We start from the raw sequence: 26,036 nt of genomic DNA on the forward strand, positions 1-26,036 counted from the left end.
GCAAATGTCTTCAGTTGCTAAAAAACAGAGTGTGAATGGTAGCGTTTCTTCATATTGTGCTGATAGTGGGTAAATAGTGGTCTAATTTTAACTTTTTCCTCAACTACAATGTGACGTAAGTGAAATATATCAACTGACATTTTACCTTTACACTTTTATTCTTCCTTTTCTGCACCATTTTACTTACTTCGTTAAGAACTGTGCACTCATCACACAAAATAATCATGTCTGAGTATAAAGGTTTTGCATCTTGCCTGTAAATATTGTTGTTATCGAGCGAAACCTGTGTGGCGATTATTAACTCCCAAAAACTATTTAGCAGGGTTTGCAGAGTTAGCACGTTATGCTCGCCCTCTCGTGTTCTTCCGTTCCGTCCAGTATAAACGTAAGTTCACAACGTAAAGCTAGTGGTACTGAACACGAAGAGCTAAGGATGCTCATTCGCATCTGTTCGCTTCCTGTAATGACGAGGTTTTCATCCGCTCCGCTTGTTGCCAGAACCGTCGCGCAGACGGCGTTTCATTGTGCGTGCGCTCCTGAGTACCTTAGAGCAACTTGGTACAGGTGTCAGTTTGAGCCGGCGGTCCTCGCGGTAGAGCCACTGTGGGAGAAGCGGCACTTCCCAAACTCATTTCTGCAAACGCAGTGCTGCTTCGAGCGTATCCGCTGACGTCAGAGCGTCTGCGTCGCGCGCGGTATAAGAGGCCGTGAGCTGCCTCGCGATCATAAGGCGCACGCTCCCCGCCACCGCTCTGCACAGTAGCCAGTAGACGGTAGCCGCTAGCCATGGCCCGAGTGCTCATCCTCTGCTGCCTGCTGGTTGTGGTCGCCCTGTCGGCGGACGCGGCCCCGCAGGACAGGCTGGAAAACATCAACGTGGACGAGGTGCTCAGCAACCGCCGCCTGCTCAGGACCTACGTCCAGTGCATCCTGGACGACGGCGACGGCCGCTGCACCAAGGAGGGCAAGGAGCTCAAGAGTGAGTATCGTCTCCCCATTTACAGTCCTCGACAACACACACGTTTTCGTTTTATTTCTGGCCTGATATGTTAGATACATCTAGACATCTATACTGCGCAAGCAATCTTATGTGTTGTGGCAAATGGTACTCGCTGCAGAAAAATCTCTTCCGCTATTCTGTGGCGAATGATGCGTGGTATGCCTCCGTGTGAGCTCGAATATCTGTAACTCTTACATGTTCCCGTCATACTGGCGCTTGGAACAGAAACAAACACAGTCAGGAAAAATTATTTCCTTTGTTCTATTTTCGTACTTTTAGGTTGTATAATGATTACTGGTCCGATGCTCGTGGTCTCCCGGTAGCTTTCTCGCTTCCCGAGCACGGGGTTCCGGGTTCGGGATTTTCACCTGCCCCGAGATGACTGGCTGCTGTTGTATCATCATCGTCATCATTCATACCCATTACGATCGGAGAAAGGCAAGGGCAAAACACCTCCATTAGTACCTTACTATGTTCTTTACAAAGAACGAGATATTTTTCTCTGTGATAGCTAACAGAAGGCACAAAGTACAGCCTTAAAATACAGACAGCCGCTGGCACGAAGTTGTCAAACTTGCTTAGGCAAACAGGAATGTCACATTAAAAGTAAAGCCTGATTTTATACTTTAAATAGATGAAAATTATAGCTAGAATTGGTAACAGGATCACAGTGTGCAGAGGTTTTCTACTACATAATGAAGTTATTATGCGATAGATATAAGATAAAATATGGAATCCAAGATGATAAATGATAAAATATAATGAATGAAACAATCCCCACTGCAGTGAAGGATTAGAGGCACAATAACTATCATACTCGCTATGTTTCCATCCATCCACAAATGATGGTTGAATAGCGTATGAACAAAATCGTACCTGGTAAAGAGTTCCAGAATGATGAGAAATAGTCAACTAACGATCGGTCCTTCGTGGATGGGGTACACTGTCTGAAGATTCTTCGAGTGAATCTGAGTCCATCATTTACATTTCCTACAGTTAGCTTTATGTGGAAATTCTACATCAAATTTTCTGTAAGCGTTCTTCCAGATATTTAATTAATGGGATTGTTTCAGTGATTGTTCAGCAGTGGCGTACTCAAGCAATTATCGGTCCAGTTCTTTGGGATCGGCTGGCAAAACATGAGCCTAACATCGATCCACAGCAAGTCTTTATGTATTTCGCTACGATTTTCCGGCATTGTGACTTCTCCATATACATCAGCAACATCTGCGGAGAGCCTCGTGGGGCTTCAGGCATTATCCGCTCGGTCATTGCCATACAGCGTGAACTTGACCTTCATCAACAAACTTTCAGAGGTTGCAATATGGTCCATAACAAGAAAATAGTGTATAGTAAATATGGGCTGTAGATGCTTACCTTAAGAGCTGTGAGTACTTGATTGTCTTCATTATTGCGAAACACTCCAGTTCTCCTGAAAGTTCTTTATTTAAAGTTCTTTGTTTTCCATGTTTTGGGAGGTGGTGGTAGGGACCAAAACAAAAAAAGTCCAGTAGATATGGGCTCTAAGGCGCGTACCTTGAGACCTATAAGCACTTGTTCACCTTTGCTATTTTAAAACACATCTCTTCTAGAATGAGATTATCACTCTGCATCGGAGTGTGCGCTGATATGAAACTTCCTGGCAGATTAAAACTGTGTGCCCGACCGAGACTCGAACTCGGGAGCTTTGCCTTTCGCGGGCAAGTGCTCCACCAACTGAGCCACCGAAGAACGACTCACGGCCGGTCCTCACAGCCTTACTTCTGCCAGTACCTCGTCTCCTACCTTCCAAACTTTACAGAAGCTCTCCTGCGAACCATGCAGAACTAACACTCCTGAAAGGAAGGATATTGCGGAGACATGGGTTAGCCACAGCCTGGGGGATGTTTCCAGAATGAGATTTTCACTCTGCAGCGGAGTGTACGCTGATATGAAACTTCCTGGCAGATTAAAACTGTGTGCCCGACCGAGACTCGAACTCGGGACCTTTGCCTTTCGCGGGCAAGTGCTCCACCAACTGAGCCACCGAAGCACGACTCACGGCCGGTCCTCACAGCTTTACATCTGCCAGTACCTTGGGAGTCAAATTGCGCATCTTGCAGCCTATTACGCACAGTCTGAGTCGTAACACGATGCCCTGTGGCTGCACGAAAAGAATTATTAAATTGGTGACGTTGCTGTCAGGGTTCCTCTGAGCCATAATCCGTAGGTGGCGGTCATCCACTGCAGTAGTAGCCCTTGGGCGGCCTGAGCGAGGCATGTCATCGACATTTCCTCTCTCTCTGTATCTCCTCCATGCCCGAACAACATCGCTTTGGTTCACTCCGAGACTCCTGGACACTTCCGTTGTTGAGAGACCTTCCTGGCACAACGTAACAATGCAGACGCGATCGAAATGCGGTTTTGACCGTCTGTAAAGTTTGGAAGGTAGGAGACGAGGTACTGGCAGAAGTAAAGCTGTGAGGACCGGCCCTGAGTCGTGCTTCGGTGGCTCAGTTGGAGGAGCACTTGCCCGCGAAAGGCAAAGGTCCCGTGTTCGAGTCTCGGTCGGGCACACAGTTTTAATCTTCCAGGAAGTTTCACGTCTCTTCTACTTAACAAATGCTCACAGCTCTTAAGGTATGTATTTTAGTGGCACATCTACACGACATTTTTATTGTTTTGATCCGTATCACCCCGTCACAAAATAAGGAAATACAAAGCTTGTTGTAGAAGAGATTTGTTTAACACTGTCGAAAATGAATAAGTGTTCAATGCTCTATGATACACATTTTAGAGCCCATGATTACAGACATTACTTCTTTATTTTGGTGCATACTGCCATGTTTTTGTCCATGTTACCATGAAACTTCGTCGGTGGAGTTTTGGTTCATTCCGTTCACTGTGAACTATAATGGTCGTATAACGTACACTTGGGGTACGCCCGAAGTTGCTTTCACGTCTGAAGATTTCTACATTTTAAGAATTGCAAGTCTTGTAGTATTTGAAAGAAACTTTCCTACCCACTTTCAAAACTAGACTGGTATTCTGTTATATTCTTCTTTTTCACTATGCGACAATACTGGGATGTGTTAAACACCCTCTGAAACACAAGGAACACTGCAAAACCTCTGCGTCGGTATTTACTGCCTCCTGAATCTCTTGATTTCGGATGTTGTTTGCGGAGTCCACGTACCTTCGTACAGAGGAGAATTTCGGTCTCCAGAAAGCTCATAACTTGTGTTCCGTATTTCTATGACAGACCGACGTCAACGATATTCGAGAAAAGCTGTGTGCTTTGTTCCTCAAGCGACTATCGATTGACTGCTGCTAGAATGGCAGCAAGTACTTTCGCGTACCCTCAAAAGTATCTGATACATATGCCATATCAAGTCAACTTCACTTCGTTCATCGATTCAGTTGGTTTTGGATGTCACAGTAACTTATTTCGAAGAGAGTCTTCAGTGTTCGTGAGACCATTGAGAGGAAGAACCGCAGTACGATCTCCACCTATGCATGCACGTATTTTGACTAGATGTACACACATCAAAAAAAGTTTTGTATCACCTCGTTCCCGAGAGTACAGAAAATCGGAACAGAGATCAACATAAAACTCATTTCCGCCATTTTGTATTGCTAATGGAACCACACATTGCACGTTGTACCACCACACAGCGAGACCTTCAGAGTTGCTGGTCCAGATTACTGTACACATCGGTACTTCTAATACCCAGTAGCACGTCCTCTTGCATTGCTACATGCCTTTATTCGTTGTGGCATACTATCCATAAGTTCATCAAGGCACTGTTGGTCCAGATTGTTCCACTCCTCAATGGTGATTCGGCTTAGATCCCTCAGAGTGGTTGGTGGGTCACATTGTCCATAAGCAGCCCTTTTAAATCTATTCCAGACTTTCCCGACAGGTTTCATGTCTGGAGAACATGCTGGCCACTCTAGTCGAGTCATTTCATTATCCTGAAGGAAGTCATTCACAAGATGTGCACGATGTGGACGTGAACTGTCGTCCGTGAGGACGAATACCTTGCCAATATGCTGCCGATATGATTACACAATCGGTCGTAGGATGGAATTCACGTATCGTACAGTCGTTACGGCACCTTCCATAACCACCAGCGGCATAAGTTGGCCCCACATAATGCCACCCCAAAACAGCAGGGAACCTCTACCTTCCTGCACTCGCTGGGCAGTGTTTCTAAGGCGTTCAGCCTGACCGGGTTGCCTCCAAACACGTCTCCGACTACTGGCTGGTTGAAGGCATATGCGACACTCATCGGTAAAGAGAACGCGATGCCAGTCCTAAGCGGTCCATTCGGTATGTTGTTGGGCTCATATGTACGGCGCTGCATGGTGTCGTGGTTGTAAAGATGGACCTCGGCATGGACGTTGGGAGTGAAATTGCGCATCTTGCAGCCTATTACGCACAGTTTGAGTTGTAACACGACGCCCTGTGGCTGCACGAAAAGAATTATTAAATTGGTGACGTTGCTGTCAGGGTTCCTCTGAGCCATAATCCGTCGGTGGCGGTCATCCACTGCAGTAGTAGCCCTTGGGCGGCCTGAGCGAGGCATGTCATCGACATTTCCTCTCTCTCTGTATCTCCTCCATACCCGAACAATATCGCTTTGGTTCACTCCGAGACGCCTGGACACTTCCGTTGTTGAGAGACCTTCCTGGCACAATGTAACAATGCAGACGCGATCGAACTGCGGTTTTGACCGTCTAGGCATGGTTGAACTACAGACAACACGAGCCGTGCACCTCCTTCCTGACTGGAAGTGATCGGCTGTCGGACCCCTCTGTCTAATAGGCGCTGCTCATGCATGGTTGTTTACATCTTCGGGTTGGTTTAATGAGATGTCTGAACAGTCAAAGTGACTGTGTCTGTGATGAAACATCACCAATCAACGTCTATATTCAGGAGTTCTGAGAACCGGAGTGATGCAAAACTTTCTTTGATGTGTGTATTTCGTATCTAGACAGTCACTCTCATCCTCTTCTCCAAGGCTATTACAGCTTAGTGTATGGATAGATGACAATGACTATACCTCGTCTAAGATTGATCCCTAATATATGGAACACGTCTCGCAAACGTAAATGTATGTACGAATGTGCATTTTACTGTACACAGCGAATTTCTGACAACATCAAGAATCCGTGAGCGCTCGGTATACGGACATGGCCATGTCCACAAGTTGCTTTTGATTCTGTGTTTTATTTCATACTAACATTTGTATTATGTGCTATTACTTATCCACAATAATGACAACATGGTATGATGTTCTAACTCACAATGAAAACGTTTTGCAACAGTAATTGTTTGAGTACCGGAATATGACGGAGATATCTGTCGAAACTGCTTACCTAGTTGTGCAGTGTTTAGCACACTGGACTCTCATTCGGGAGGACAACGGTTCAAACACCGGTCCGGCCATCCAGATTTAGATGTTTCGTGATCTCCACGAATCGCTTCAATCAAATGCCAGGATGGTTCCTTTAAGCCGGCACGGCCAATTTCTTTTCCCATCCTTGCCACAATTCGAGATTAAGCCCAGTCTCTAATGACCTCGACGTCGTCGGCATGTTAAACCCAATCTTCCTTCCTTCTTCGAGACCGGTTGTCAAAAATAAAGGCAAATTTATTCGATCTTGGATGTTGAAAAATTTTTAACAGGTATAACATTGATTGCTCCTTCTAATTTCTCAGCACGAGAAAATTCAGTTAATGTGAAATGCGCTATGCCGATCTATTCGATCTTATCAGTGCGTGTTTGAATTTGTTCGATGTGTTACCTAACAGGTACTCCCAGCGCTGGTGAGTACTCTACTGCTCATAGGATTGGCATCTGGTATGCCACTTTCTTTACTGACTTTCTGCACTTTCCTAGGACGTTACAAAAACCTATAACCTCCATTTACTGTAACACAAATCTTATGTGTTAGTCCCATATCACAGCAATCTTATTATTGTATTTTAAACTTTAGACGAACTCATCTGTCCCAGATGTTCGCTTGGCGTTGTGTAAATCGTCAAACAATAAAGTAGTGTCGCTCATGCTATCTGATAAATTGTTTTTCTGTAGTGAGAGTTAGAGGCCCTATTGCGCTTGCACATGACACATCCGATGAGGAATTACTACAGGGTGTTCAAAAATTGCCGGCTGCGGTGGTCTCGCGGTTCTAGGCGCGCAGTCCGGAACCGCGCGACTGCTACGGTCGCAGGTTCGAATCCTGCCTCGGGCATGGATGTGTGTGATGTCCTTAGGTTAGTTAGGTTTAACTAGTTCTAAGTTCTAGGGGACTGATGACCTAAGATGTTAAGTCCCATAGTGCTCAGAGCCATTTTTTTGTTCAAAAATTTCCGTTACAAACATCTAGGACTTGTAGTCCTAGAGGAGGGGAGTACGTAGATAATATTCTACGTACAGTTTCCATGCTACAACCAATTGAAAACAATAATGCAATCACTTTTACAAGTAATTGATTAGTCGTGAGCCAGTATATACAGTTTCGTACAGTTCCACTTACTACTAGTCAAAGAAATTGCTCATGTAGTCGTTGACAGGTTTTCTTGAATGTGATGCAGTACGGCCTCATCCAATTCAGGTGTGTGGCGTCTCCTTGCAGAACCGCAGTCACGCCTGCTGGCAGTGAAGCCGCCGTTTCCCGAAGCCGATGGATAACTGTGATGAAAAGGGTACGTTGTGGAGAACGATCGTAGGGTACGTTGTGGAGAACGATCGTAGGGTACGTTGTGGAGAACGATCGTGAGAAGGGCGACGAACACCTCTTCCATTACCGTGAGCTTTACCATACAGAAGTACTGTACAGCGATACTATTGATGACAATCAGCTGGAGACAGAGTCTGCTGAAAAATATCTAGGCGTAACTATCCAGAGCAACATTAAATGGAATGACCATATAAAACAGATAGTGGGACAAGCAGACACCAGACTCAGATTCACAGGAAGAATCTTAAGGAAATGTAACTCATCCATATATAAGGCGCTTTTTGCCCGACTCTTGAGTGTTGTTCATCTATCTGGTACACGTATCAGGTAGGACTGATAGAGGAAAATATCCAACGAAGAGCGGCACGTTTCGATTTCAGGACAGCACTTTTTAGGAGCAGTCAGACAGCATATTACTTCCCCCCACATGCATCTCGCGTATTGACCGCGAGGAGAAAATTCGAGAAATTACGGCCAATACAGAGCCTCACCGACAATCATTCTACCCACGCGCTATTCTCGAGTGGAACAGGGTTGGACGGATAGTGGCACCGAAAGTACCCTCCGCCACACACCATTAGGTGGCTTGCGAAGTATGATGTAGCTGTTGATGAAGTATCATATCGGTGTATTCTGCAAAATTGTACTGAGCCATGTTGCTAGAACTCTCACACACACGTGAATGAAGCTCGAACCGGGTCAGAGAGGTAGGATAGGTTTGAAATGCCATCAGCCGATCCGACGTAACCATCCACTACAGTGTTTACCCTGATGTATAACTATCTTGCAAACATAATTTCAAACGGCTATAGCGCGGAAAAGGTACATTTCCGGTTATTGATTCATAATCAAAATATTATATAGGCCTACTCACTCCCCTCTACAAGTTCCTAGAAGTTTGTAACGGGAATTTCCGAACAACTTCTATTGTTGAAATGTATTTGACAATGTTAGTAGTCGCAAGCAATTTTTTCTGTGGTGTATGTGGGTGGCTAGCTTAACAGTTGTGCTGAGCTAGGCTGGAAGGCCTGGAGCAGAGAGAGGCGGCGGATGGTAGCCAGGGTCTACAGGCGCTCAGTTACGCCCGCTGGAGGCTCCGCCCCCCACCGACCGCTTACTGTCGCAGTCCTTGACGCAGGAAACTAAATCCAGCCCTCTTCCAGCGCACCTCGTAATGCGCGCACCGCAGCAGAAAAAAACGTTTTCTTGCTGGATGATCTTGAACTTTGTTAAGTTTAGCTGTCGCAACTATCTTAAAGTGGCATTTACACTGATTCTCGTTTTCGGCGTCTACGTGGTACGAAAACTCCACGACGTGATGTACATGACCCTGGACTGCCGACTCCATACGATAGTAAGACGAGGCCAGATTGAGCTACGTATTTCAGAAATTGTGAATATTATTAATAACACAGCCATGCAGGCTGTTACCAAGAAACCTATAACAGTAACAAGGACATTGACGTGAGAAAAGTCATGGCTTAGCGATATGCACATATACAGGTGTCGGTCGCATCGCGTACAAAAGGTATATAGGGGCAATACATTGGCCGAACTGTCATGTGTACTCAGGTGGTTAATGTGAAAAGGTTTCCACCGTGATTGTGACAGCACGACTGGAATTAACAGACTTTGAACTCGGAATGTTAGTTGGAGCTAGACGCATCCGACATTCCGTTTCGGATATCGTTAGGTAATTTGATATTCCGCGATTCACAGTATCAAGTGCGTCCCGAGAATGCGAAATTTCAGGCATTACTTCTCAACAGGAACAGGGCAATGGACGACGAATTGCACTTAATAGCCGAGACAAGTGGTGTTTACGTAGAGTTGGCAATGCTAAAAACAAGCAACATAGCGTGAAAAAACCGCAGATATCAATGCTGGAGGTACGACGAACATTTCTTTTAGGACAGTGCGGCGAGATCTGACGTTTCTGAGCTATGATAACAGACGGCCGACGCGAGTGTCTTTGCTAACAGCACGACATTGCCTCCAGCGCCTCTCCTGGGCTCGTGACCATATCGGTAAGACCATATATTACTGCCGGCCGATGTAGCCGAGCGGTTCTAGGCGCTTCAGACCGGAACCGCGCGACCGCTACGGTCGCAGGTTCGAATCCTGCCTCGGGCATGGATTGTGTGATGCCCTTAGGTTACTTGGGTTTAAGTAGTTATAAGTTCTAGGGGACTCATGACTTCAGATGTTAAGTCCCATAGTGCTCAGAGCCATTTGGACCTAGATGACTGAAAAACTGTGGCCTGGTCAGATGAGTCCCAATTTCAGCTGGTATGACCTGATGGTAGGGTTCGAGTGTGGCGCAGACCCCACAAAGCCTTAGACACAAGTTGCCAACAAGGCGCTGTGCAAGCTGGTGGTGGCTCCATGCTGGTGTGGGCCGTGTTTACATGGATTGGACTAGGTCCTCTAGTCCAGCCGGACCGATTATTGACTGGAAATGGCTATTTTCGTATACTTACAGACCATTTGCAGCCATTCATGTTCCTAATTAACGAGGGACTTTTTATGATAACAATACTCCATATCACCAGTCACCAACTGTTCGCGATTGGTTTGAATAACCTTCTGGCGACGGCCACCCAGATCGCTCGACATGTAGTTCATTTAACTTTTATGGGACATAGCTGGGAGGTCAGTTCGTGCACAAAATCATGCACCGGCAAAACTTTCGCAATTAGGGACCGCTATAGTGATAGCATGGCTCAGTATTTCTGCAGGGGACTTGTTGAGTCCATGACACGTCGAGCTGCTGCGCTAAGCCGGCCGAAAAGCGGTTCAAATGGCTCTGAGCACTATGCGACTTCACTTCTGAGGTCATCAGTCGCCTAGAACTTAGAACTAATTAAACCTAACTAACCTAAGGACATCACACACATCCATGCCCGAGGCAGGATTCGAACCTGCGATCGTAGCGGTCGCTCGGTTCCAGACTGTAGCGCCTAGAACCGCACGGCCAATCCGGCCGGCGGCCGAAAAGCGGTCCGACAGGATATAAGGAAATATGACGACTATTGTCACCTCCTTGTATTGATGTCAAGAAAGCACTTGGCTATGTAGACGTATAATCAGTAGATAGCGTCATCAGATATTTTCTTATTACGTGATATTTATGAGAGATTTCTCACAGAAATTTGAAATTAAAACATTCTGATAGAAAAAAATTGCAAGAATCTGGGAATGAGATCAGCTGAAATTAAAATGCTAGGATGTTGCAAGTGAGTTCTCATTACTTCAGAGAATCTGAGAGAAGCAGTTATCCAAATACGTCTTCTTCAAAGGATAGTCAGTTCCAGTGGTTTCAGAATTTCAGTCAAGAAAGGAAAATTCACGATAAATGTAAAATACGCCCCAAAATAAATAGAAATGTAGTGTTTCTAGACGAGGCCGAAATGCACGCGTTTAATTACACGCTGACTGGCGTGAGGTCTGGAACAGGACAATATCTTGAGAATTGCAAATAAAGTACGTAGATGATGTAATACTTAACTTTAATCCACAATTGTAGAACATCTCTCTTGATGATACATGCTTCACATAATAAATATCAATTGAATACGGCGCCTTGCTAGGTCGTAGCAAATGTAGCTGAAGGCTATGCTAACTATCGTCTCGGCAAATGAGAGCGTAGTTGCCGGTGAACCCTTGCTATGAACGTCGGCTGTACAACTGGGGCGAGTGCTAGTAAGTCTCGCTGCCGTGTGGTGGCGCTCGGTCTGCAATCCTGACAGTGGCGACACGCGGGTCCGACGTATACTAATGGACCGCGGCCGATTTAAAGGCTACCACCTAGCAAGTGTGGTGTCTGGCGGTGACACCACAAGAAACACATGTAATTAAAATAGAGCGAGTTAGTAGATTTAGCAGTCTTTCAGGAAGCATACAACACAATCGATTAGAATAATTAGCTGTAAATGTTAATCGTTAATACAATGCAAACCACTTGTGGTTTACAACAACGAATGCATACCTATAAATACGAAATTAAAAGTATAGAGTCTACTAGAGTGGTAATACTAGAATGTTTACACGCATGTCAATGTTTGAAGATGTGCTATAAGCTGGGCAGAATACATACATTTGAAAGAAGAATTATTAGAAAAATAATGGGTGCAATGCAAACTGCATATGATTAAACATTGTGAGCAGATCTGTCTACACACACAGATAATACCGGATGTTACGGAGAAACCAAAGGTTAGTCTAGTTTTGATTATTCTACCGAATAAATGAGAACCGGCTAACGTATAGATATTCTTCTATTTCCGATAAAAGAAGTCAACAGTAGCATGGAATACAGAAATAAGAATCAACTTTAAATAACACACGTAAACTTTTCAAGAGAAATTACAAAATCGTGAAGATGATAATAAATCATGCAAACATGGACAGAAGAAAGGGGAAAAATGTGGGGAAAAGATGAAGTACTTCAAAAATAGGAAACAACAGGGAAAACTAATTGAAGTTGTACACCGGTTCGTCAAAACGAAGATAGAAAAAAGCTATGCAGATAATGTACAGTGAGGAAGGGCGACTAAGCAAGATTGGGAATTACCATATACCCGAAAGTTTAGTAGCAAAATGCATAGATCAAAAAAAAAAGTATGTGCCCTACAGTATCCTTCGTATTTTACATGGTACAAAGTGGTGGTTTGTACAAAGGAGCCTAGTAGAGGGCGTGACCTCGTTTGGAGAGCAGCCCGTCATTCTTCAGCTCTGCTGCGGACGCAAGCGTGTGAAGCTAAGTCAGCTGATCACTGTGATATAACGAATAAAACTATAATTTTAAATGTCTCTACAAATGTACTTAATGACCAGCAACTGTCGACATCCTATTCGATATTCTAGAGACATAATACGGGATGAAAACTTTGCTGCTGCTGTGACGGAAACATAGCAAGAAAACCAACAATATAGATTATATGCGTAGAGCGTGTGGAGCATCGATCGAGGATGACCCGTCTCCAAACAGCAAAAACTAGTGCGCAGTAAGGGTGTGTTAAGATGAAGACGCAGTATATACTCATATCGTACGTATCGACAGAAACGGTAATTTGTCGCCAAAATTTAGGACCGAGGTCGAAACAGCAACTGTTTGTTATTTCTAAGAGACGCAATATATAGGTTTGGTTTGTTTGTTTTGGGGAAGGAGACCAGACAGCGAGGTCATCGGTCTCATTGGATTAGGGAAGGACGGGGAATAAATTCGGCCGTGCCCTTTCAAAGGAACCATCCCGGCATTTGCCTGGAGCGATTTAGGGAAATCACGGAAAACCTAAATCAGGATGGCCGGACGCGGGATTGAACCGTCGTCCTCCCGAATGCGAGTCCAGTGTGCTAGCCACTGCGCCACCTCGCTCGGTGAGACGCAATGTATAGCTGGTCTCTGAGTTTCCTTACAGTATGTAGCCTTCATCAGTCTAATGAGTATTACTAGCGTAACTTACTAGACGATGAGTAGAATGACTAGCTTACGACCAGTAAAGACTTTGAATTACAGCATCTGAGTGTTCCAGTCATTTCACAACCTATACAAACGTCTCCTTACATAAGCGAGGCATCTTCAAGTAGCATTCAGTTATGGGCTCAGAGACTGGTGACAGTCTTCTAGCGTGGTTTATAGCGCAGAGAATACATCATCACATGTTTACACAGAACATAAAAGCGACAAGAAGTACTCGCATTGAAATCCAACACTGTACGCCGTGTACGACGGCGAATGGGATGTGAGCGGGATGAATGTGATGGTGGTCAGGGCCAAATGAAATTTATAAATACAATGAAATTAATGCTGTGTATATTACATTTTCGGTTTATAATGGGTTTCTATTGGAAGGATAGATATCTATCATACGCAAGTCCTAGGGGAGACAGGGTCGGCTGCTAACGTTAAATGTTATTCGAAGGCTACAGTGATATTTCTGGGTGAATGCTGGTTAATAGAGGCAGAGGCAAGTGTATCTCACCAGACAGAAAGAGGAAGATCCAAGTAACATGAGAGAAGGGACCTGACGCTGTCTACCGGGCAGCAGAGACGGATAACAATGTAAAAATGTGAGGATCATGACCGTGTGAATGCGCGACTGGGTATGGAAAGTAAAATTTAACGAGAGACGAAAAGGTAACAAAATATGTTAATTTCTATGAATCCTCGTTGCGACTAACAACTGGGGTTGTACAATGTATCGATACGACAGAGTAATCTAGTTACATCCCTGAATTGGAATTTACATATTAATTCACTATAAAGCCGCTTACCTCTCCCCAGTGACTACAATAAGTAGCTATAAGAACTTTCTTTTCCCTCAGAAGAAATTTTTTTTCCAGGTTGCGAAATATACTCGGGTGTCTCATTTGGTTAGTGAATTGCTCCTAAAAGAATAACGACGTGTGTAAAACGCTGGTCTTCCTCGCTAGCAAATTTGTTTTTCTTGTTCTAGAGAATTTTTTTCTCTAGTTCTCTGCAGGTAGAGTTCCACTCTGGCTTCTTTCATTTGTCACATTATGATCTTTTATTACTATTCCAAGGTATTATACGAAATTGCATACGTTACGATTTTGGGGAACACTTGCGTATATCATACGGGATGTTATTATAAAGAACATGGATCCGTATATGTGCTTCTGAGGGTTGGTGTGTCAAATTACGATCATCTAGTGACAGAACGCGTCGAATAACCAAAGCATCGTGGCAACTAGATACCGAGCGAGGTGGCGCAGTGGTTAGCACACTAGACTCGCATTCGCATCCTGATTTAGGTTTACCGTGATTTCCCAAAATCGCTCCAGGCAAATACCGGGATGGTTCCTTTGAATGGGCACGGCCGACTTCCTTCCCCGTCCTTCCCTAATCCGATGAGACCGATGACCTCGCTGTTTGGTCTCTTCCCCCAAACAACCCAACCCTCCCAGATAAGGAATACACTCAATGTAACTATGCTTGTCAAGGAGTACGTACTAAAATACTTGACTAGAAGAATGAGACTAAGACGCTTTACTAAACCCGTGTTTGTTTAGCCAATGGTTACACAGATCTTACCCTGTTGTAGCCCTTCAGTATCTCCACCGTTGCACCCTCATGACAATATTCTTCGCAATCACGTAACCGGTTCTAAGCTACAAGAAAGAGAAAACCGAGCGACACCAAAATTTCAGTCACTACGAATGCTCGACACTTATTTTTGTGGGCTCTATCACAGCATGAAGCGTTTCTGAAGAAGAGACATTTGTTAACATCGAGTATAGATTTAAGTGTCAGGAAGTCGTTTTTGAAAGTATTTTTATGGAGTGTAGCCATGTATGGAAGTGAAACATGGACGATAAGTAGTTTGGACAAGAAGAGAATAGAAGCTTTCGAAATGTGGTGCTACAGAAGAATGCTGAAGATTAGATGGGTAGATCACATAACTAATGAGGAGGTATTGAACAGAATTGGGGAGAGGAGAAGTTTGTGGCACAACTTGACAAGAAGAAGGGACCGGTTGGTAGGACATGTTCTGAGGCATCAAGGGATCACAAATTTAGCATTGGAGGGCGGCGTGGAGGGTAAAAATCGTAGAGGGAGACCAAGAGATGAATACACTAAGTAGATTCAGAAGGATGTAGGTTGCAGTGAGTACTGGGAGATGAAGAAGCTTGCAGAGGATAGGGTAGCATGGAGAGCTGCATCAAATCAGTCTTAGGAGTGAAGACCACAACAAAAACAACAACAACACAGCAGTTCTGAGAAGTAACATGTGCGGTCAACTTTTTGAATCTTAGCCTAGTCTACATTCACACCTACATGAAAACTACAACAACATTCCAGTTCGGCATAATTACTGTATCCACAGCGAAAGAACTATATCAAGTTCAATTGCTAGAGTTGACCTCAACTTTCCTTATAGCTCATCCATGTGGCAGCGGTCGGAAGCGTACTGAGAGATTTGACACTGGACTTAACAAAGTGATATCATAGTTGTGAGGGCGGTAGTAAAATATTCCTGCTTCCAGGATTCTCATACTGTCCATATTAACACTCAGAGTGGATGAAGGGATGGTTGCTTTCAAAGGGCGCCGGCAGATTTTGTTTCCCGTTCTTCAAACGAGCTAGTGTAGGCAATACAACGAAACATTTTCTTTTATTTCTGTTATATAAATTTTCAGCATTCATTTAGAGGTAACTGATATCAGCTTAGCATTGCCATCTTATGAATCCATACGTAGGCGGTACAAGACGACAGAAGGGTTCACGAGATGGTTTTTCCTGAGCTTTGCTTGTATCTGTAAGAAATAAAAAAAGCATTATATAACACATAACAACCAATATCTCAATGAATAGAAGGTAAAATTCCACCTTATGACATTTGATGGAGGGTGCACTGGGTATCAATTTCAATCATCGCTTTCCTAATTCGTTTCCCACTGCTAATAATTAACAACGGCTGTTGGTAAGCTTCCGTATACATTTACCCGATTTTGTAGCTGTAATGATTTAGCGAGGAATATGAGGGAGGACGAAACATTTTTCTTGAAACGTACACCAGATTTGGATGAGCAGTCGGTGAAGTTCTCTCGGTTACTAAACGAACCCGCGACGGAAGACGCTGATTTTTTTTTATCTTCTCTACCTCTATTATCACCTGGGATGGGCCCTTTTGTTACTAGATGTACTAAAGAATCGGTCAAAGATTTCGTAAGCTACTTCCTTCGTAGGTGATACACATTTCCGCCAGGCACCAGCCAGCTTTTTTTGCGCGGCCGTTTCTCTTCGGATCACTTCAGACTTGCTGTAGTAGTCCAATTAAAATGTCAAATATGGAACTTTATAACGTATATTACGAAATTTTCCAGCTGCTAAAAATAGCTGGAAAATTTTAAGGGAACAATAATATAAAATTTTATCCTAAGATCAACAGAGTGTAAGAAGAAGTAGTTTTGCTTCATTCTTGGTTACCACGTGCTTTTTGTACATTTCTTGGTGCAGATAAAAGTATTTCGTGGGATCGTCTGAAGCGTTATGTAATGATCCTGCTCACCACGAAACAGGATCGAAAAGGAACTATGGGATTGGCCCCAAATGTTGTATTGATAGTAATTACTTAAAAAGCTTTCGATAAATGCGAGATATCACCTGGAAAACGTTTGGACGTCAGCGAAGTGGCTGGTGCCTCTTACATGCGAACGTTGAAGGTCGACAACAACATTACAGTTACTGGTTCCCGCAAAATACCTGTTGGGAATTGTCCAATAAAGTCTTCAATAGCCAGCCGTTATTACAGCCTTCGGTGAAACATAACATACAAGGAATTCAAGTTTTTGTCCCAAAGGCGAAGTTTTTATCTTTCTAGACAAAGTGGATTGTGGGCTGGTCTCACGGCTTATAGCGCAGTTTGTCGAGTTACGATCTTAAACGTAATATGTTTCACGTCTGTTGTTTACTGGACATAGAGGGGATTTGATCGTAGGGTTAAACTTTAGCATGACTAGGTCCTCTTATATTTTTTCTTCGACCTTATGTTCATGAAGACGACGAATAAGTTGGCGCAAGCATTAATGACAATGGTGCACCCTGTATGGTAGGATAGTCTTTCTCTTCCAATTACTAACATATAGCTATTAGTTCTATCCATCATTTTGTAACCCTTACTGACTCTTTCGCTTCTACAGTTGAAGTAACCTTTTAAAAATCGCTTTCTTTGTCAGAAATGTTGCTTGTACATACGAAGTTGTTACCCCATCACAATAATTTACAGTATCTACATACTGAATTTAGATGCTAATAAATGTGTATAATAATACACCTTAGTAGTCTCTTGTCTAAGACAGGTACTTTGACTTGACGCTCTTGTCCTCATGGACTGATGGCCCGATGTCTTGCATGAGGTAACAACTGTTTGTTTGGCTTCAGACGGATTGTTTATACAGCCAGAGGTTCACAGAAATAGATAATTTTACCGTTTCAGTGTTTAAAAAAATGGTTCAAATGGCTCTGAGCACTATGGGTCTTAACATCTGAGGTCATCAGTCCCCTAGAACTTAGAACTACTTAAACCTAACTAACCTAAGGACATCACACACATCCATGCCCGAGGCAGGATTCGAACCTGCGACCGTAGCAGCAGCGCGGTTCCGGACTGCAGCGCCTAGAACCGCGTGGCCACCTCGGTCGGCGTTTTTTAAAATATCTCTGTTTGCTTAATCTGTCTAAGATCTGTTTCATTAGTACGTACAATCATGCATTGATATTAGTTAATAGCATAAAAATGACAAAATGTTAGTTTACAACTCACTGGAATGGCTAATTGTCCAGGTTATGACTGTGAGTTCCTCGGCTTGAGAAGACACACGTTGCCGTCTTATAGCTTTCACAATGCTATTTACGTACTGGGTGAAAATTATCAGCGTACTTAGTAGTGCTGTTACTTTGAAAAGGACAGAAGGAAGGGAGCTACTACACCGCCTATAATGATATGCGTTCACTGCCAATAATTTCAGCATGTAAGGCCGCATCATGCTGATACGGTGAGCTACAATGGCGACACACCCCATCAGAATCAATGCACTGACAGATTATTACCAAAGAAAGTCGTCACTAGTGGTTTCGAGTGTCAAAAATTTAAACTTCTTATTTGGTCTACTCTCGTAAAATGTACAGCTGAAACAGTGAAATAAAAGATAAATTTGTATTCTATTAACAAATGTTTAAGTGACCTTCTCCTAGTATTTAGGATCCTTTTTTTAAACACTGTAATCATGGTGTGCACTGTATAGATTGATGTTCAAACAATACTGTGTGTTTCCGAGAACTAGTTATGCTACGTATTTTATCATAGCCCATGGGAACTGTCCTTCCCAAGACGCAGTTACGAATCGTTTACTATATTTACTTGTCTCAGACGCACAGTGTATTCCATAAATACGGCGCTCTTGTGGGTTGCGCGCATGGCAGACATTAAAACTTAACAATTATAGTCAATCAGTTTTAGTCAGATTTGTGGAAGTAAAATTGAAGACAGAAATTTTTATGTTTTCCGTCCTTCATTAGTTGTTTGTATGCGCCTGGAGACGTGATCCGTCTACTGCAACTAAACGAAAGGCTGTTTATTCTGCGCCATACGTGTTTAGCTTCTTTTTATTTATGAAACATCTACTGTGGTCTTCAGTGGCCTGCCAGGATGTTTGTATTCCGTATATAATAATTTTGTTATACAGGGTCGTAAGAAAGCCTGAATAGCATGCTGGGGTCATACAGGAGAGCTTCTGATGAGGAATAATTGCTAAGAAAAAATTCTATATCTTGCGCCGTTTCTAAGTTATTTTTCTTCGAAGTTAGCCAATCAGGTCATCCAGTGAGGAAATTCAAGCAGCCTGCCAGAGCCCGTGTTCATCGTTTGGTTTCCTCAAATCGAAGCAACGTAGCCGTCAGCTATGGCCGAGCCTTCTAGGCGCTTCAGTCCGGAACCGCGCTGCTGCTACCGTCGCAGGTTCGATTCCTGCCTCGGGCATGGATGTGTGTGATGTCCTTAGGGTACTTAGGTTTAAGTAGTTCTAAGTCCAGGGGACTGATGACCTCAGCGCCCCATAGTGCATAGAGCCATTTTTGAAGAAACGTAGCATTTGCTCAACTAGCTTACACTTGATGACTGTGTAAGTACTGCATTTTATCCCTCACTAGTGCTTGACCTTGAGCCTCAGTGACCGGATAGCCTAACTTCAAACGCTAAATAGCTCGGAAACTGTTCAGCGTATCGAATTTCTTTCTTACCTGTTATTGCTTAGCACAACCTCCACAGGAACGCCCTTATAAGCTTTTTAGATTGTTCTGACCACACTGTATAAAGATTCCAGATATTTTGTCATATGACAGTTTCTTTCTTGTTCTCTTATTTTTATGTAAGGGACAACGTTTCGCAGTGCAAGTTTCTAATGCTATTTGCTTCTACTTACGATTTTGTGAGTTTATTGTCTCACATGTGTCGTAATCGAATTGTTGCTCTGCGTACACCGAAGGTCCGATTTTTGCGCTTCCGAAGATTTTACACTCGAAAACTCCATCTTAACTGTTCCACTGTTGGCTGGATGTGTTGACTGTACATAGTGTTTCCACGTGTAGCTGTACGTTTTGCAATTCGTTTAATTGTGCGTGTGTTTATTGCGTGTACGAGAGCATGCTCTGGGAACACGGGAAATTTTGATAAGAGGGAATAGTAAATACTGTTTCTGTTTTATTTTATTTTTAATTAGAATGAACAATAACCACTAGATTCTGCTGACATTACAAGAAAACGTTCACATACAGAAAGATGATGCAATGAACGGGGAAGAAATGACTAACTAAATCAGTCTAAGAAACAAATCACTTATCTGTTTAGCAACAAAACCCAATAAAAAAGTAAATATGTAGGCCATAGCCAGACCAAACGATAACCCAACCTCCCACTACAGGCACTTAAAAAAAGAAAAGAAAACAATATTTCCGATTCCCTCCTCAAAAAATTCCCCATCGTCACAGCGCAGTCTCCACCACACCCAATAACAGACGTACCCACGTACGAATATCAAACGACCGGGTACGGCAAAAAAATATACCGTATTTTAAATGGTAGCTACAAAAAGAAAGAACGATACAGATAAAATACTTTCACGTGTGAATAACAAATACTATGCCATTCTGCGTTAGTTAATTTTAAGAACTGTATTCAGTAAATGGCGTCCTCCATTGTTGATGTCTCCACGAATCTTTCCTAGGAAGCCGTCCATAGTTCTTCGAGTCGTTTCCGATAGAATGGTAGCCATTTCCTGGGTAATTATCCGTTTACGTGGTTGCAGGGTTGTGGGGCGGTGTTTGTAGACTTGAGACTTTAAGTGTCCTCGAGGGAAAAAAGTCACAATCGGATGTCATTAAGGTCCAGGCGATATATGCTCGCGAAGAGAGAAGAAGTCCAGGAAATAACTCTCTGAAAATCTCTTGAGAACGCTGAGAGGTGTGAGTTGTAGCACCGTCTTGTTGGAACCAGGCCTCACCCTCTACATGGTTCCCAACAAACTGGTCTAACTTAGATCTCTGTTATGTGACAGTAGGAATTTGAATTAACCATTACTCTTAGAATATCTTCTTCGAAAAATTAAAGTCATTGCGTCTGCTGTAATTGGCACGAGCACCATCAATATCTCCTCAAAATCAGTAACTCCACCACAAGTCACACACTGACCTATCCAGATACTGGAGGTCTTTTCTTGCAGACCCCACAACACAAACAAAAAAGCATAATTAAACACATTAAGTGAAAGAGTGAAAGTGATCTTCTCGATTGTAATGTACTCTGAAACGCCGAAAATCGGACAAACTGGTGTACGCAGTGAACTAAGGACAACTCCAGCACGAAACAAGTTGGATTAATAAAATCACATAATCGTATGTAGAACCGAACAGTAATTTACCATTACGAAACCTGGACTCCAAAAATTTGTTTCTTACCTAAGAAGAAGAGAATAGGAGAGAACGAAATATTAACCGATCTGGAATCAATAGATAAAGCAATATCTATGTACATAAAACAAACATGCATTACAGAATACTAAATGCTTATTAAATACGGCAGAATACAGACAACCTTTCATTTAGTCGAATAGACCGACAACTTCTGCAAGAAAATACAAGACATTGAGACTTTACCGGAAGACGTGACGAGCTATCACTTAAAGTTCATGAATTGAGGCAGGAGCCCGACAATAAACGAGTGTTCTTTGTGTTAACCTCTGCATATGTATTACATTTGGATTTGCAGCTCCTTGTGTTTACCGTGTATGCAGTTAAAATTGTAGGATGTAAGGTCAGCCAGTTATACAAAACACCTTCTTTACAAGTTCCCAAATATGTTTCAGCACCACTGTGCCATCATCACTGGGTTTCCAGTTTATTTAATCTGTAATGTGAACATTTTTACTAAATGATGACAAAATTATGTGGATATTTAGTTCAAACAATAATTTGTTCCTTTTTGTTAATACCTTAACACTTGTTGTGCATGATTTTTCAACACCACTTGTGATCATTTGTTCACCAGTGAGTTCGGCGCCAAATTTGAATTTTGTTTACGTTTTATCTAAATATCCATATAATTTTGTAATCATGTAGTAAAAATGTTCACATTACAGATTAAATAAAACGGAAACCCACTGATGATGGCACTGTGGTGCTGAAACACGTTTGGGAATTCGGAAAGAAACGGTGTTCTGCATAACTGGCGGAACTTACATCCTACAAATTTGTATTTCAGGGATAGTGCACCATCTAGAGGAAGATATACACTGCAGACAGTTATTTCCTGTGTCGCGAAATAGAAACCACAGTGAAAATCAAAACTGGTTTATATGCAGTAGGTAGCTACAACTTCCAGCTACTTATCTCCATAGTCGCCGATCCGACTTAGACGTTTGTCATAGCGTTGTAACAACTTTCCAATGCCATCGTTATAGAAGGCAGCGGCCAGCGCTTTCCACTAATTCCCTACCCTGGCCTACAGCTCGTTGTCTGTGCCAAAATGTTGTCTTTATAGCCAGCGGTTCATGTGAGCAGAGATGAAATTCAGAGGGAGACCATTACGGGCTGTCTTGTGGGTAATCAAATATTTCCAATTGAAAAGGACGCAGGAGCATCTTCGTTACCCCTGCAGGATGCGGCTGAGAATTGCCTTGAAGAAGGAAACGCATTACAGTTATGAAATGTTGGTTGCATAGCTTCAGGCAAAATTTCTCACCAGCCCCTAGTACTTGGCGGGAGACACTATTGTTCTAGGCATCTTTATGTGCTCCCTGCGTGTTCAGAACTAAAGAAACAACGTAATGTGATCGACGGGCATACTAGAGACACTGCCCAAAACACCTGTGCAAAACTTCATCGGATTTTCACTGTGGTTTCCATTTCGCGGCCAATTGTTCCTTACTTTCCGAATAATCCTCGTATATTTGTTATCCTGGCACTTTTATTTTCCTTTGGTTCTAGAGTGATACGTGAGCGAATATAAGAGTTCGATTTTAGTAAGAATTAGCATTTTACTAAAATGATTTTCTGTCTCTGCATTTACTCTCTTTGTGTAAGTTCTCGAAAGAAACTGAGAGTTGGAGACGTAGATAGCACTACAGCTCTTCTCTACAAATGTAACTGAGATTTGGACGTTGAAAATCACTGTGCTTTTAGAAACGTAGACGGTATGCCCCTGAAAATCTTTCCCTCGAAGGTATGTTACGCAAAACCTGTTTCCATTGATCACTCTTGCAGTGCTCTGGAAGTAGGTCACATCCCATCAAATTAATCTGTACAATAACTTGTCGATAAGAGGGGTTTTATTCATTTTGTGCAGAGGCGCTGCCCAGGATGGTGGAGACGGGATGCAACGACTGCTCGCCTAAGCAGGTGGAGAACGGCGTCAAGGTCATCAAGCACATGACGGAGAACTACCCCGAGGAGTGGGCCCAGATGAAGGCCAAGTACGACCCCACTGGAGAGTTCTCCAAGAAGCACGCCGACACCTGGAAGCAGCGCGGCGTCACCTTCTGAGCGCAGCTTCTTCACCACAGCCCTACTCACCTCTGACTGCGTATCTGATTGTCCGGCCACGTCATATTCAACATCTCATCACAGAAGAAAATGTGAATATTCCTATCTGTTGTAAGATTAGGTTTCAGTAACTTTCTAAAACACACAAATCACATTGTTTAAAAATTTACTGTTAATAAAATCGTTTTCCTTCAAATGTTAATTTTCTTTCTTCCCACATGTCTTGAGAAAAGGAAATACAAAATAAATCTACATTTACACATTTTGTAATCTGTCTGACCTTACAATCGTTCACAGAACTTGGGGTGGAGGGGAGGGGGAGGGAGGGGAAGAGATTTTTTCTTATGGAGTGTGAAATAAAGACTGAACGTTTCCAGAGATCTCGGAACAACGCTCACTTCGTCATCATGTTACCGAATCAGACATGTGCGGTTAGTACGATTACTCTAGTTCAGATAAAGAAAGCTTTTCGATAAGAAGTGCTGAAGTTAGTAGGTAATATTTTCTGTCATAACGGATACAAACAAGAGTTAGACGACCAGTTAAACGGCATTTCGCGACTCAAAAAACTTTACCAACAGCCGTGTATTTTGGGTTATTTTATTTTATATATCAAATGCTGCGAGTTTCGGCAACTCAATATTGCCATCTTCAGGCCCCATACGCTTTTTTCGTATTAACAAGCTTACCGTATGGTGCCATAAAACTGGAACCGTAAATCCGAACCGTTATGCACGTAATTCGTGTTTCATATGAATCAGTTGCATAACGGTTCGGGTTTATAGTTCCAGTCATGCCGTCTAAGTTATGCAACTGATTCATGTTTCGGGTTTATGGCTCTAGTTTTATAGCGCCATACGATAAGCTTGTTAATACGGAAAAAGCGTATGGGGCCTCAAGATGGCAATATTAACTTGTAGAAACTGGTAGCATTTGACCATAAAATAAAATAACCAAAAACATACGGCTGTTGGTAAAGTTTTTTGAATCCAGAAATATGTACCAGCCGATGTCCCGTGCCCATAATGGACCGACAGAGACTGTTTAACGACATGTGGATCCCACATTGATCGATAACCTTGTTGTGATGAATCTTGCTGGCACCACGTTTAGAAAACTTTGGCGTGATTTTTCTTTAGGAAAGCTCACAACGTGCATCGACGTTTGCTTTAGCAATACATACGTTTTGAAGATTCTGGCATTATGTTTTGCTCAAGGTAAAAGATTAAAAACGTGACTACTGTAGAGTAGCTCTCTTCTCCTACAGGCCACTGTAATCGTTGGCGTATGGCGTGTGCTAGACTGCTACAAGTGAACCGAAAACAACGCCATTTATAGAATTAGGAACAGATTACGGGAAGGTAAAGCGCCAACAAGGAAATACACACATTAAAACAATAAATACCTTATAAGTGGGAATTTTTCAAAGAAATAACGAAATTTCTTATTCCTCAGTATATCTCAGAGGGCTTAACGTTGGTGGAAGATAAACAATACACCATTTATTCTGTATGAATGCTAGAATGAAGTTGTATGTTCACGACGTACAAATTTGTTCTCTTGGGGACAGCAGCACCACCACCTGATTGTTCAGTGATGATGATGTGTGCAGCGAAGTACCGTCGTTGGACGATGGTAAGTAAGTTTAGGGTTAAATGACTAAAATTTAAATTTTGTTGAATGATTGGCAGCTCCCTTTAAATGTGGTTAAATACAAGATAATTCCTATAACAAACATAACAAAGAAAAAAAAAATGTGTAGTATCAGCAACAAACTCACAAATTATTTAATGACAGATGCGTATGTGGCATTAGTGTGCTTTGGGAGAGATGCACTATTTTTTTCTGGTAATTTTTATTTGCGGCAACAAATTATAGACATGATGAACGCACAGTTCATGAAAATACATTTCCTGCCCACGTCACCAAATTTTCGATGTTCGGCGAAGCTTTTGTTACTGAACTAGGCTGAACACATTACACGAACAAAATATTAATAATACACCATATTCTCATTTGCTCCGAAACGATACTCTGACAGAGTTGTCTAACACGAGATCATTTCAGTTAAATGTGACGAGCAATTGTAAGTTCGCAGCTCGCGTACAAATCAGTCGCTCTTATGGTTTCGTGACGAGAAACAAATCTCTAGATTTATAATTAACGGTTTGTTAAGCTTCCTGATCTTCCCACTTACTTATAACATAAAAACATATTTATGAGTGGTTCTCAAGGAGAGAATACGTATCTTAAATTGACCACAAGGTGCTGGGAGAGAGAACAAAAGCGATCTAAAAACAGTATCTCGGTACCGAAGCGGCTATATTGCAAACAGAGATATTTATTTTTTACAATACGTACTGAATTCCCGAGAACCACGTTGAGAATTTGTTGCTGATAATGTCTTTCTTATTAAGATGTCATCTGCCCAACATTGCTTCACTACTTGACAAATGCATCATCAAGCTCCCCCACCTTGCCGATAATCATGCCACGGATTGGCCTTGAAAACCGACGTCACCATCTAACTACATCCTCGCTCTCTCAAACGCTTACGGCCACGAAAATATCCATAGCGCAACCGCAGTTTGTGGAAAAATAACGATATGCTTCTGTCTTGAATAAGACCTCATTCCTTGTGGGTACCAATAAATCACACAGTCCTAATATAATTATCATATTATCTTTGAGGAAAATGAGACTGGAGGCATGTTATTGTCTTTGCTACAAATCAGTGTGATCTGAACC

The 26,036-nt window shown here is 42.7% G+C and overlaps 1 protein-coding gene across 1 annotated transcript; it reads left to right on the forward strand.

Annotated features, from left to right (window-relative positions):
* Positions 1-711: 711 nt before the first annotated feature.
* LOC126262692 (ejaculatory bulb-specific protein 3-like) lies at positions 712-23,484 on the forward strand. The gene is made up of 2 exons (XM_049959469.1): positions 712-979; positions 23,092-23,484. Exons 1-2 carry the CDS (start codon positions 787-789, stop codon positions 23,286-23,288), a joined length of 390 nt encoding a protein of 129 aa, XP_049815426.1. The 5' UTR covers positions 712-786; the 3' UTR covers positions 23,289-23,484.
* Positions 23,485-26,036: the final 2,552 nt, after the last annotated feature.

Source organism: Schistocerca nitens, chromosome 6 (assembly GCF_023898315.1).
Source record: "Schistocerca nitens isolate TAMUIC-IGC-003100 chromosome 6, iqSchNite1.1, whole genome shotgun sequence".
NCBI classification, from domain to species: Eukaryota; Metazoa; Arthropoda; class Insecta; order Orthoptera; family Acrididae; genus Schistocerca; species Schistocerca nitens.